General features: G+C 57.2%; 4 protein-coding genes across 4 annotated transcripts; 3 read left to right on the top strand and 1 right to left on the bottom strand.

Moving 5' to 3' along the window:
• Positions 1–56: 56 nt before the first annotated feature.
• Positions 57–915, top strand: TRAVEDRAFT_45455 (uncharacterized protein; the record flags this gene model as incomplete). The annotated part of the gene is made up of 2 exons (XM_008038070.1): positions 57–368; positions 760–915. The coding sequence occupies 2 exons, from the start codon at positions 57–59 to the stop codon at positions 913–915; spliced, it is 468 nt and encodes a 155-aa protein (XP_008036261.1).
• A 1,527-nt stretch (positions 916–2,442) lies between these two features.
• Positions 2,443–4,717, top strand: TRAVEDRAFT_27872 (uncharacterized protein). Its single transcript, XM_008037885.1, has 6 exons — positions 2,443–2,744; positions 2,807–3,529; positions 3,586–3,924; positions 3,984–4,144; positions 4,193–4,283; positions 4,336–4,717. Exons 1-6 carry the CDS (start codon positions 2,447–2,449, stop codon positions 4,581–4,583), a joined length of 1,860 nt encoding a protein of 619 aa, XP_008036076.1. The 5' UTR covers positions 2,443–2,446; the 3' UTR covers positions 4,584–4,717.
• Positions 4,718–5,663: 946 nt separating this feature from the next.
• On the top strand, positions 5,664–7,944 carry TRAVEDRAFT_18961 (uncharacterized protein; the record flags this gene model as incomplete). Its single annotated transcript, XM_008037796.1, has 14 exons — positions 5,664–5,690; positions 5,822–5,912; positions 5,985–6,112; positions 6,166–6,226; positions 6,390–6,635; positions 6,694–6,711; positions 6,787–6,852; positions 6,908–7,236; positions 7,296–7,361; positions 7,425–7,443; positions 7,499–7,544; positions 7,596–7,770; positions 7,839–7,859; positions 7,918–7,944. 14 exons carry the CDS (start codon positions 5,664–5,666, stop codon positions 7,942–7,944), a joined length of 1,320 nt encoding a protein of 439 aa, XP_008035987.1.
• Positions 7,945–8,024: 80 nt separating this feature from the next.
• Positions 8,025–12,340, bottom strand: TRAVEDRAFT_57539 (uncharacterized protein; the record flags this gene model as incomplete). Its single annotated transcript, XM_008038260.1, has 4 exons — positions 12,220–12,340; positions 9,204–12,151; positions 8,696–9,154; positions 8,025–8,092 (listed from the first exon to the last, which is right to left on the bottom strand). Coding segments are annotated over exons 1-4 (3,477 nt in total). The 5' UTR covers positions 12,222–12,340.
• Between the last annotated feature and the right edge of the window lie 372 nt (positions 12,341–12,712).

The raw sequence follows: 12,712 nt of genomic DNA, 5'->3' as shown, positions 1-12,712 counted from the left end.
CGGTATATCAGGGCGGTCGAAAGAACGCTAAGCCCATTGTCTTTCGCACCCCAACCATGTCCGTCACCGAGATCGCCACACTCAAACTCGTGCCTCCCCACACCTGGAGCTCGCCTGCGACCCGATCGTTCTTCGCGGCCGCCGCGTCCCAGCAGGCCGCGCGGTCGGGCTACCCGCTACACTACTTCGAGGACACGACCGACGCGGCGATCGTCTATATCCTCACGGGGTGGGAGAGTGTCGCGGCGCACGAGGCGTGGATAGCGAGCGAGGCGAACCAGAAGCTGCTCGAGCGGGGGACGGGCCTCATAGAGGTGGTGGGACTGCAACATGCGCAATTTGCCGTCCAGTTGGAGGGGATCAAATTCGTAACTCTGGAGCGATGGGAAGCAAGTGGGGGGAGAGGGGGACAGGAAGTGGGCTCGATCGTGGATGTATCGGGGGTTGTAGAAGAGGCACCGGGCCATGGCTATAGATTGCGAGGTTATGCGGAGGTGCGGGAACCTGAGGCTGGGAAGCTGGAGGAGGGGACTCGTTTTCTACGACGGTTGTCCGTGCACGACGGCGACAATGTGGTGGTTTGATTTGTAGTTTGCGTGGCAAAGAGCCTCCGGCGAAGGCTAGACTGTCCTCAAGAAGTTTGCTACCACGAAGCGGAGTCCACGAAACAGTGTCCAATTCGCCCTATTCGGCTTCGTGCAACGGCCCTCCGGCGAGTCTCACTCCTCCGTCGACCGATTTCCTTGGGTATCTCTGCAGCTCTACGTCTGCCAACTGTGTAGCATTGGACCGGCCTTGCTGGTCGAGAAGGGACTCGGTGGCTTTGGATTCCTCGCTGTGAGCCAGGCCCCTAGCGATACCGCCAGCGCGAGGATGTCTGCGTCGCCTCCGCCTTCCGGGCTGAACATACGCTGAGGGCGGTGCAGTCACATATTCGGTGTTGGAGGTGGAAGCCGTAGGAAGGGGAGGTGCCAGGTCAGCTGTCTAAGAGTAGTCGGGAAGATCTGGATGTGAACGGTGTGTCTTGTAGGAGGGAGGTACTGTCGACGTCGTTGCATCGGATGTATATCCATCGTCCTCAGATGCAGGTACAGTCGCGGAAGCAATGGTGTATCGAGTAGAAGATGGGATAGATGGTAGGCGCCACTGTGACTGAGTGTCGGAAGTATGTCGAGGCCTGTTCGGGATCGAAGGTCTCGAAGGTTGGGAGAATGTGTCAGAAGCGGGAGCCTGAGTCATGTTCCTATGTAACTCAGAATGGTGTGTATCTGTCATCGGCTTTGCACCGGGCCCAGGGAGTACGGCAGGAGGTATGGTGTTCAACGCGTTCCCTAGAGTGCTCGTGGTATGCCTCAAGAGATCGTTCGGCAATACATGCGTATCTTTGTGGAGATAGGGAGTGCGCACTCGAGCTGTGAAGAGTGGTATGAACTTCGATGAGAATTACTCTGCTTCATGGCTAGTTACATACCGAACAATGCTCGCGCCCACTTCTTGATGGTCCTGAGCACTCTACCTCCAAGAAATTGATCAATCACCGCAAGGATGACCAATCCAACGAAGGAAGACCCGATGCCAAAGTCTAAGCCAACGGACTCTTCATAGGAGGGCCCATTGTCGCGAGTGATGTGCATCGAATCGCTTGAAGTCTCTATGTTTTAGTACATTCCAATGGAAAGTCAAATTAGAGCTGACCTTTTGGTATACGTAAATCGTCCTAGATGCTAGAGTCGGATAGTATCCGGAAGGTGCGTGACCTTTCTGTGGGGAGCTGGAAAACCCCAGGGAAGCGGAAGGATAGTTTGCCACGAGTTACTGTCTGTCCACGTTGTACTATATGAGATCACTGCCTTTCAGATATTTCAGAGCCACAGAAGCGCCACGCAACCTGGCAGCTGCATGATATTGATGTTGTTCGGAGGAAATACGCGATTCGCCAGCGCTGGGGCGAACCAAATGAAACGAAACTGGATGGAACAGTTACTGAGCTCATGGAGTTCAAGTTGAACAACGGAAAAGACATACAAGATATATCGTGCTATGGCACCTGATGTTCGCGCGGACATCTAGTATATGGATAGTACTTGTGCGCGATAGGTGAGAGGGGCAAGTCAGAGTTACCATCTTCATGCACTCTGAGCCATACAATATTGAGATGTCGGCGAGCTCGGAGTACTACTGCGATCTGTCCTCAGTCTAACAGGTTGGAAACCGCGTCCAAATTTTTGAAGGCGATGAAAATCTGATTGGAGGTACGCTTCATACCAGAAGCAGCTGCAGCCTATTAGCAGGGTCCGAGTGAGCCGATAAGATGATGAGAGCGGTTGCATTACAATAGACGCCGGCACCGGGTCAAGTACTTTTGTAAACAGGACCAAACAAAGATGTGGTTCGGCGCTGTTCGAGTACGCGCTGTGGCTACTCAACTCTCCGCTCGACCCCGTCCATGCCCGCCTCCGCACGCAAGAGCAGCCTAGGCAACCTCCGCCGCGGGCCCCAGAAGTACATCCCTTACCGCGCCGATGACTTTCAGCATGGCAAGAAGACCGGAATCGCGGTTGGCTACGTCGACCGTCTGTCCGACGAATTCGAACCGTTCGACAAGGTCATCAGCCAAGCCGACAACCGCACGCCGTTCAGACCACAGGTTGCGCGTAAGAAGCGCGGTCCGAAGACACCAGTAGTCGTGCACGAGGAGCCGGAGGACGATGAGGACGGGGAGATGTCCATGGAACTTGAAGACAGTGCGTCCCTCCACCCCCCCGCGACATGCGTGGTTTCAGCCTCTCCTGACGCGCCGCGCTAGGCATACCGAACAGCCCGTCCGCGTATTTCGCGCATACACGCGTAAATCCCATCACCTCGAGCGTGCAACGACCCGGCTCTTCTTCCCGCCCTGTCGCACATACCTCCGATGTTGATTTTGACGCGGTGCCCTCTCCCCGCGCGTCTCCCTCGTACACAGCCAGGAAGTCGCTCCCACACAGCCGTGAAACGCTCTCCTTGGGTCGGTCGCGTCTCTCGCACTCTACGGTCGCACCTGAAGAAGACGACGATGACGACGACGGGTCTGATGGGGGAGGCGCCCCTGACTATGGTGGCTACGATGACAACTTTGACGACGAGGATGATACCCCACCGCCAGTCTCTCGGACACCCCACAGGACACCTCACAGAGTGCAAACGCCGCGTCGGACCAGCTTCGCGCAGATGGACCAGGAGGCCGAGGAGGAAGCGCAGGTGGAGGACGCGATGGACTTTGGCCGGTCTCCGAGCGCGAAAGCGCGCGGTAAGCAGCGTGCAAGCTATGTGTCACCGCCACCTCCTCAGTACGAGGACGACATGGAACCCGAGATAGCGCAGGGTCTTGAGGACCTCGAGCAGGAGCCCGACGAAGGGCAAGATATAGAGCCACCAAGCATGAAGGTCGTGCAGCGTAAGAAGGGCAAAGAGGTCGTCACGAAGCCTAAGGAGCGTGCAAAGCCAAGAGAGAAGCCGCGTCCTCGCAAGGATATTGTGCTACGAGAACGTGGGTGTCAGATTTGGTGCATGTCTGTTCGCAAGCAATCACTCATGGCATTCCAGTCTCTCCTGATGACCCGAACACCGATGGTGTACGACGCAGCAAGCGCATGCGGTATTCTCCCCTCGCCTGGTGGAGGCTGGAGAAGGTGGTATACGGACGCAGAGAGAACGGAGCGAGTTATGTGCCCAGCATCAAGGAGATTCACCGAATCCCGCAAATCAAACCGGAACCTCTCGGAAAGAAGAAGAGGGGCGGACAGCGCGGGAAGAGCCGTACGGTTGACGAGCCAGAGGCTCAGCAAGTCATCGTTTACGATCCCGAAGGCGGGTGGGACGACGAGACTGATCCGTATTGCAATGTCCTCGAGTACGGAGAGGACGGAAAGGAGGTTACGCGACGTAAGTGATTTGAAGTGCTTGTATGCGCGAATTCAGAGCTAAGAGGCCTGGCTGCGTAGGTGTTGCGTTCACTGCCAAGATGGTGCAGCCGAAGGCTGCGGGTCAAGGAGCGTTCTATTTCCAGAAGATATTCGGAGACGGGGATTTCCTTGCTGCTGGCCAGCTCATCATTCCACCTCATTCGACCAAGCCAACCAAAGGGACTAAGGATAACACCTTCGTACGTTTACTGCAGATGTCTGGTAAAGCTGTGCTAATTGCGGTGTAGGTGTTCTATGTTATCCAAGGTGCTATCAAGTTCGCTGTGCACCAGAATAACTTCATCCTTGCAACCGGAGGAATGTTCATGGTCCCTCGAGGCGAGTGGTCCAGCCAATACCGCCTCAGTGTATGCTAATTCCGCGCATACAGGAAATGTGTACTACATTACCAACATATGCGAGCGCGACGCGAAGATCTTCTTCGCCCAGGCGCGCAAGATGCCAGAGGATATCAAGGACCCAGCGGACGATGAGGCGTCTGAGGACGAAGGCCGCTCGCGCTCGCGGTCCGCTGGTAAGGCATTGCGCCGCGAGTCTACAGGCCGGGCGTCATCGGACACCGTCAATGCGGAAGAGCAGCCCAAGACCAAGTCCCGCCGCGGCACTTCAGCAAGATAGCGGAAACTATCTGTGCTCGCTCCCTGTTCACATTACCCCCGCATCTCACCCAGCCTATCCTCCATCATGGACCTCATGTAGCCATGACTCTCTGGTCCTCGTGTGTATGCTGACTCTGACTAGTGACATCCTGTGTACCATACCTACAAGCAATTATATGTCGAAGTATCGCGCGCGTGCTCATGGCAAGCTGTCCTTGGATATCCCTGAGCCGACGGTTCGCCACTCCGCCCTCCCGGACGGATCCAAGAGACGCGCACGGAAGGAGGAGAAGCTGGCTCCTCGGTCCGTACGGCACGACGTCTCTCACGATGAGCTCGGAAATTGTCCTCGTCCAGCGTCAGCCTGTGCCCTGCCATGTCCCTCCTCGTATTCGCAGCACAGGCCCGGAAGGCGCCACACCGCTACTGCCACATACCGCACTGGTCCCTTTCCTAAGAGCTCCAGCTGTCCTTGGACTTAGGTGAGTCAACCGGAGCATGCTTGCTGCCGACTAGTACGACAGAAGTGCAGATAACAGGTGAGCCGTGCTTTTGCTTCGCGAGCTGTATTCCTGTAACACGGCCTCTAGGATGCAGCACCGGCGTGCGCAGGTTCTCAGCCGCACCCTGTGTACAGCGTACACCCCGACGCCCAAGCATCAGACATACTATACAAATGCTTGCTGATAAGTTGGACACCATCTAGCTGCGTCGCCCATCGCAGCGTTGATCATCGTGCTCGCCCCCATCTTCATCCCGGCAACGACATCGCGCACTATACCCTACCTATCGCTGTTTCGCTGAAACGTTGATCGTACTAGGTTTATGTGGTCTGACGTCGCCGCGCCGGCGGCATTGCTGTACGTCCGTCTACCCTGCTGCGCTCATCTTCGCGGGTGAAGCATTATGCCGGGCTGACTCGATATAAACCGCTGCAGTGACCTTACCATGTACAACCACAATCAATCATATGCGTGGGCGTCTGCCGTTGTTATAACGTTCCATGCTTGGTGGATTTTGACATGTCATATACCCCGCACTGCGCTTTCGTGGCGCTGCTTGAAATGCGATGAGACGGGCAGATCCGGGAGGATCCTGGATGGCTCTGCCATACGAGTATGGCTGGGTATATAAGGATACTGTTGTCGAGTTGACTTGGTGGCGTCCTACCCAAGCGATCCCTAAGTTCCTCACGCACACCCCTTACACTCCGCACTCGTAACTATTACATGGGAAAGGTTGATGATGATGTTATAGCCCGTACCCCTGCAGGACGCAAGCCAGTCAAGAAGGCTCTCCTCATCGGCAGCGGTCTCGAGGGCGCTCCCAAATCTGCAGGGTGTCGAAGGTATCCCCCTCTTGGTCGAGCTGTCAAGGATACCAGAGAACTCGCAGGTCTTCTCAACTGTATGTCCTTTAGTCGTCTATGAGGGTCGTTGGCTGAGCGGTACTCCAACAGCGGCGTATGATTACCCGAAGGAGAACATCGTCGTGCTTGTCGATGCCAAGAGTGTTGATCCGGAGCTTACACCCTCCAAAGACAACATCGTGCGTGTTTAGGATCTTTTGACAAGTGACCGCTAAGCTTATGGATGATCAAGCTTCGTGAATTGTCGAAGTTCGTGCAGGATGCTAAGCCGGGAGACCACTTTTTCTTCTTCTGTAAGATCTACCTGCTACTCAACTTTATCATTGTGTGTATACCTATGACGACGTAGATGCTGGACATTCGGACCGTTGGACCGATGGCGGAGAGACAGTCAAATGTGCACAAAGTATACCCTACGTATCCACCGTCCTCCTTTCTAACAATATCTGTTTATAGATCTAGTTCCGTGCGATTACTGGAACCACTCCAAGGAAGTGCCAATCACCGAGAGAGCGATCTTCGGTCACGAGCTGCGGAAGTTGCTAGTCGACAGCCTCCCAGTCAATGCAGACCTGAACGTCATTTTCGATGCCTGCGGTTCTGGACGTCTCTTGGAACTGCTCCATCATCGCTGCAACAACGTCTACTTCCCTTGGATCAGTCCTGGTTTCCGCAAGCGTATGACCCAGTGGCGCGGCGTTCGTGAGTATCATAGTCATTGCTTGTCGTGGAACGGTTGACCGATGAACTTTACATTCAGGCCGCAAGAATGGCTGCAGTACGTTGTTACTTTGCAGATGTTTTGTCTTCTAACTAATGCGTCGTCTGAAAGTCATGGACGATATCGACTTAGCTTTGGGCAAGAAGCTCTCGTACCAAGAGTCCGTCGATAACTCCAGTACACACCCTGGCACTCGCAGTATGTGTACTGGGCAGGGTCGGTGCGGCTGATAATGCTGATATATCACCGACAGGGTCGTCTACCTCGAGCCTTCGCATCTTCCAGAGCAAACGACTCAGCCAAGATGAGGTACAGACTGTCGATACCTCGGTCAATATCGTCAGCGGTAAGGGGAAGCATCGCCAAGTATCTGTTACCAGACGGCAGTCGTCGAATCAACGTCGGACGGGCTCTTCTCTACTCCAAATCGTTGAGGACGCATACGACTGGACACGTGCAGAGAGCCCCCACAATTTCGACGATCTACACTTCCAGCGGTGTGCTTCGCCCACTGTGGAAGACTGTGACGGTTATCACTGTGATTCGTCCTCCAGCCTCGGGGTAACAGACGGCCCCAATGTAGTACGTGGCTCCCCGCCCTCGCGTTATAGGCTACGCAAGCTCACGATGTTCTCTGTCAGGTTGCGGTAGCATCCTCCGGGGAATCGCAAAGGACCTGGGACACTAAGGACTACTCGTTTACCCAGGTCTTTTGTGATTTCCACCCGATACTTGTCTTCTAGTAACTAACCTCGTGATGTTTCGTACAGGCTCTCATTCGTGCACTCAGTAAGTAGACATCTTTTTACCATGCTTGAATTCTAGCGAACGGTATTGCTTGCAGGGCTCGACCCACACCAGACCATCGCTCAGCTTGTGAACACACTGACGTGAGTCCTCGTTGTGATGCCGTGGTCAGTGACACTGAACTGTCCCGGCAGATTTGGGGCCTACGAGCACAGCCGGAAGTTGCACGAATGGAGCCAAGAGAAGAGGAGGATCTGGAAAGAGAAGATCTCGCAACGTCCCGACTATGACGTCGCGTTCCTCATCGCTGCCAGTGAAGCCGCGGAGAGGCAAAGGGCCTTGGAGCTCGTCAACTACTCCGAACCGCAGGTGAGCATTGTAGGAAGTTGCCTCGTTACACAGGAGAATCTGACCATCGACCTGCGACGTTCATGTAGGTCGAAAGTCAGAGACCTACGGTATGCCAAGGCTATATGTGTTACACCTACGATACGAGTGCTCACCGAGACCTTCTAGGTTCTGCAGCAGATCTTCGACCCTTGACGAGCCCTGGCTGTCAGGCACGGATCATATTCTTCGATGGTTCATTCTCGGCGTGTCACCCCCCCTTTTTTTGCGTCGGTTTATGTGACCAAGATACCCTTCGGACTTTTCGCAAACTTTCCGCTCACGCGAATACGGACGCCAAGATCTCAATACAAACATGTACTGGACACATTATATGCCATATGCCGGACTCCATCCATGTGTATTATAGCCCATTTTACGATCACCGCCATACTTGTATATATACTCATCATCGCTGATTTCCACGATTCGCAGGAAGTGGTCTTCTATGAAACATTCGGACATCCTCATCTTCATCGCAGATGCGTGTAGATATGAGAGAGCCTGGCACGAAGGCACGCAGCGCGCGGCCGCAGGATCTATTACGGAGCATTACGATTCCAATTGCGATGTGAGGGTAAGTAGAGCGCGACGTCGACGATGTGTACACGAGCGGAGAGACCGGGCGCGCCCAGCCGTGCGCGCGCGCGGGGGCGATCCGGTTCCGCGATCCAATGAGCGAGATTTAAGATAGATAGACCGACCAGCCAGTTGCAGTAATGCTAATGATGCTAAGCGAAACAGGGACATCCAACGAGAGAAGATGAAGCGAAATAGATAGGGGACGGCATACCCGCCCCTGCGTGTGCGCGCGGTCAGATCATGCCTGAGCGCAGCTGCTGGGGCGGGGGCTTTGAGGATGGGAGCGTTCGTGGTCGGTTGGAGGGGCTGGCGGGGAGGCCGGGACGCCTGTTGGGCGCCATCATGGATGCCCCTCGTGGGGGCGCCGGGAGCGGCTGAGAGGGGGGTGGAGGGAGCGGTTGGTTCGGAGGAGGGAGCGGCGGGAGAGGTGCGGGGCGGGGCGAGGTATATGCAGCCGGCCCCGAGGGCAGGCCGGATCGGGACACACTGGTGCGCGGCACACTTTCGGGGACGGTGGGGAAGGAGTCGTATATACCGGCGGTATCGAGCGCCTCGGAGATGCCTGTTGTTGAGACGCTTGCCATGGACTTCGACGATCCGCGGCGGGAGAGCGAGGGCTGTCCTGGAGGGGGTATCGGTGCAAGGTTGTTTGGTTTGGGGTGAGAGTTGCCGGGGACAGGCGGAAGGTTGCCCTGCGGTGGCATAGCTTGGGGCGGGAGGGGAAGGGGACGAGGAGGGCGAGGGAGGGCCCGTTGACCTCCTTGACCATCGTCGTCGTCTATGTCTAAAAAGTCAGGCTGAGAACGTCACCTGCTACAAATTGGTCGACATACCTCCAGAGGCAATACCAGCATCAGGGCCCTGTTGGCTACCCTCTTTCCTGTGTAGCAGCCTGTCGGCAAAGTTACTCGCACGAGAAAAGCTGTTCTTGAACATCGTCGAACTGCGTCGCATCGATCCAGTTTCACTGATCGACGGCTCGTATGGTGGTGTCGGCGGGGTCGCAACCATGACCGAGTCCTCCGATGACGACCCCATGCTATCGCGGGAGTCGGCTGGCAGCCGGAGATTGCTCGAGCTCTTGGCACGCGAGAGTAGGTTCGTGAGGTACCCTGTCCGAGGCGGGCTCTTCGGTGGGGGTGGAGGCGGTGGAGTTGACGCATTGCTGCGTATCGACGCCGCCGATGAATGCGCAAGAGCGCTCTTCGGTCGGGGAGGCAGAGGGACGCGAACGGCATTCGGGTCCGCCGTCAAGAACATCGGCTGCAATTGCGGCCGCGATGACGAAGTGCTGTCGACTGACGGTCGCGCCGAATTCGACTGGTCAAGTGATGGCCTTGACGGCATACGGTCCAGCGAAGGTCGTGAGGCTTTCCGCTGGATGGTACGCTCGGAATCGCGTTCCACACTGCGCTCAGCCGAAGGCCGAGAAGAGGGACGCGGCTGCGCAGGGAGAGGCCGGCCACTGGAGTGGGAGGTCCGTGCAGCGCTCCGATCCTGCGACAAACGAGCAAAGGCGTCCCGGTCCTCCGGAGACTCTGGCAAGTCCTGCGTGGGCCTGGGTCTATCAGACGACGGACGTCCGCCAGGAGGCGCAGGCATCGCCGACTGGGGACCTGGGCGCGATTTCTTCGCCGGAGAGCGGTAGTCCGCCAGCCGTTCCTCGAACACCACAGCGTCAGCAAGGAGGGCCGCAAGGTCACTCATGCCAGTCGGGTTCAAGGGCGAAGGAGAGGGGAGGTCGGGGTATGAGACGTTTATACTCACTGGCCGGCTCTTGCCCTCGATCACCTTCCTGTGCACTACCGCGTGGAAGCCCCGAGGGCCCTCGATGGGCGTGAGCTCAGGCTCCTCAAAGGGCGCGCTGGGTGGTGCAGGAGAGAGCGTACTCCGGGATTTCCGCGCTGAGGGTTTCCGCGACACAACGCCCGTCGACGAGGGGGACGTTCCATCCGAATAGTTGGAGTTGGGAGAGTACGCTGATGCAGGTGATGATGACGATGACCCACTTGCAGAGTTTGTAGCTGCAAGAGAGTCGCGCGAGACCGTTGGTGAGCGCCGACGGGCGGGCTCGTTGATGACTACAGGGTCAACCTTCTTCGGGGCCGGAGGCTGCTCTGGCTGTCTGATGACCGGTTGAGGGATCCTCGTCGGCGGAGGCGGCGAAGCAATGACGGGCTGGGGAATCACGACGGAGAGTGGAGGAGAAGTTACCCGAGGTGGAGGGGTGCCAGCGATCCTCACCATGCCGTCACTGGGAGTAACACTGCCCTGACTCTTCCTGCTCGTCATGTCTTGCTGCGAAGAGAACCTCCCGTCATCACTGGGAGTCCTGATGGGAGCGGACGTCGGTGCGGAGCTACCGCCTGAGGTTTCGTCCGAATCAGGACCAAAGGTACCCCTGCGAGGCACCCTCGACGGAATGGGAGAGTCTGGCGCTTCCGGAATGGCTGGAAGAGCGCGACGGTACTGTTCGCTGACTGCGGGGGTCGCGGCATAGTATGAGGAGTAGATGTCACTCGCCGGTGAGAGAGGCTCTTCGCTACTCAACGGGCTATCCACGGAGTAGCTGGCGGGGACGGCGGTAGGGGACAGGTATTGGTTGGACTGCGCTGCAGGAGCGCCCGCAGCGGAGTTCTTGCGCGGAGGTGTGGACGGATCCGCGTCCTTCGCGATATTGCTCTGCTGCGCAAGGTAGTCCAGAACATCCTGGGACGAGAGCTGGCCGTTGAGCGAGAACCGTTGCTTGATAGGTGTCGCGATGTCAATGGCATCTTGCTGAAGCAGCAGCTGATCGAGCATGTCCTGCACAGACTTCTGTTGCTCCGTGTCCAATGATGCAATGGTCTCCAAGGTCTCCGCGGGCACGATGACGGCACCGGCATCTCCAGACTGTGTCGCCCTGTCGAGTTGTGCAATAGCGGCCAGTACTGCGGGATCTAAAGCGGAAGATTCGTCCTCTCCATCTTGCAATTCCGAGGGTTGTTCAGAAGACACGTCCGCCGGCTCATTGATGCTCTCGCTAGGCGGAGGGGCGAGTTCTGTCGTGGGCACCAGCACATCGGCTTGAGCTGGCTCAGTCGTTACGGGTTCCGAGGGCGAGACGACGACGGATGGTGTAGGGAGTTCGTCGTCGCCGGACGCTGCGACCTCATCAGTCTGTTCGACAGTAGTAGATGCACTGGCCTCATCAGCCGGGGGTGCCACCTCAGGCGGGTCTCCTCCATGCGCGGGGGAAGGGTCGTCCAACAAAGGCGGAGATAACTGCGCCGACGCTGCGAGTTGAGCCTCTTCTAGTCTCGCTCCCGACGGATCATCCGCCGAAAGCATATCTCCATCCGACAGCACCTCTCCTATCGACTCGCCGTTATCGGACATGAGGAACGGGGAGCCGGGTGGACTGGGAGAGGTGACATAGCGTTCGAAGTCGCGTGGCCTTGACGTATCCCTCTTGCCCTTGGTGCTCGGGGGGACGGGGATGTTCGGGCGCGAGAGGCCGGGGACACGGTTGCCGTACAGCTCACCTCGCTTCTGCGGGGCCTGCTCATCCTGGTGTATGGGAGCAAAGCCGAACCTGCTCTTCGGGACGGGGACCGCACCCTGTTTCTCGAAAGAGGCTATACGATCACGGAAGTTACCCGCCCCAGCAGCGGACGGCTTCGGGAGTGTCTGGGAGGCGTTGGAGTGGGGCTGCTTGGCCGCATTGGCCTTCTGCTGTTCTTGGAATGCGGCGATACGGGCCTTGAGGTCGACTGGTGGGACGGGGGCTCGGGTGGAGGTCCTGGAACAGGCCGAGTCTGAGACACGGCGCAGGGAAGGGCGGAGAGTGAGGGTGGGAGAAGGACATACATTGAAAGAACGGAAACAATCAGCGCAACGAGAGCAAAAGCGACGACGACCACGAGCGACCCGCGACTGCGATGGTCTGCTCGTCGAGCTGGAGAACGGGCGGAGGAGATGATGGTGGAAGTGATGAACGAGCGTAGGGAGGCGTCGGGCTGAGAACGGCGGCTACTGCTCCTCTGGCCATCAACCTCCTCCCGGTCACAGTGATCGCTGTTCTCGCCCGCGTGCCACCATATCATCCCGCCTCGCCCACATTCCGCGTACCCGTCAATCATCCCCTCACCGCCTTCAACAGCGCACGGATCAATGTTCCAAACTCTTGCTCAGCATTCCCTTTCTTACAAGTCAGACGCGACTTCTCTACTTCGCACACGACCGCAGATGCAGTGGTTAATCTCGCGCGCGTTCGGGCCCGGACCCGAGTCCTGCATGCCCTGCCGACAGAATACGTCCAGTGTATCGAGGAACGTCGTCGGACGTCCTTCAGAGACATGCA

The sequence above is a fragment of the Trametes versicolor genome (assembly GCF_000271585.1).
Source record: "Trametes versicolor FP-101664 SS1 unplaced genomic scaffold TRAVEscaffold_4, whole genome shotgun sequence".
NCBI lineage: Eukaryota > Fungi > Basidiomycota > Agaricomycetes > Polyporales > Polyporaceae > Trametes > Trametes versicolor.
The sequence above is the reverse complement of the archived record's forward strand: the minus strand, read 5'-3'. Positions and strand labels throughout refer to the sequence as shown.

Bases quoted from the DNA above. Each gene is read 5' to 3' on its own strand.
- TRAVEDRAFT_27872 (XM_008037885.1), top strand. From the start codon at position 2,447: ATGCCCGCCTCCGCACGCAAGAGCAGCCTAGGCAACCTCCGCCGCGGG. The intron at 4,145-4,192 runs GTACGTTTACTG...ATTGCGGTGTAG, and splicing joins GGACTAAGGATAACACCTTC to GTGTTCTATGTTATCCAAGG. The intron at 4,284-4,335 runs GCGAGTGGTCCA...CCGCGCATACAG, and splicing joins AATGTTCATGGTCCCTCGAG to GAAATGTGTACTACATTACC.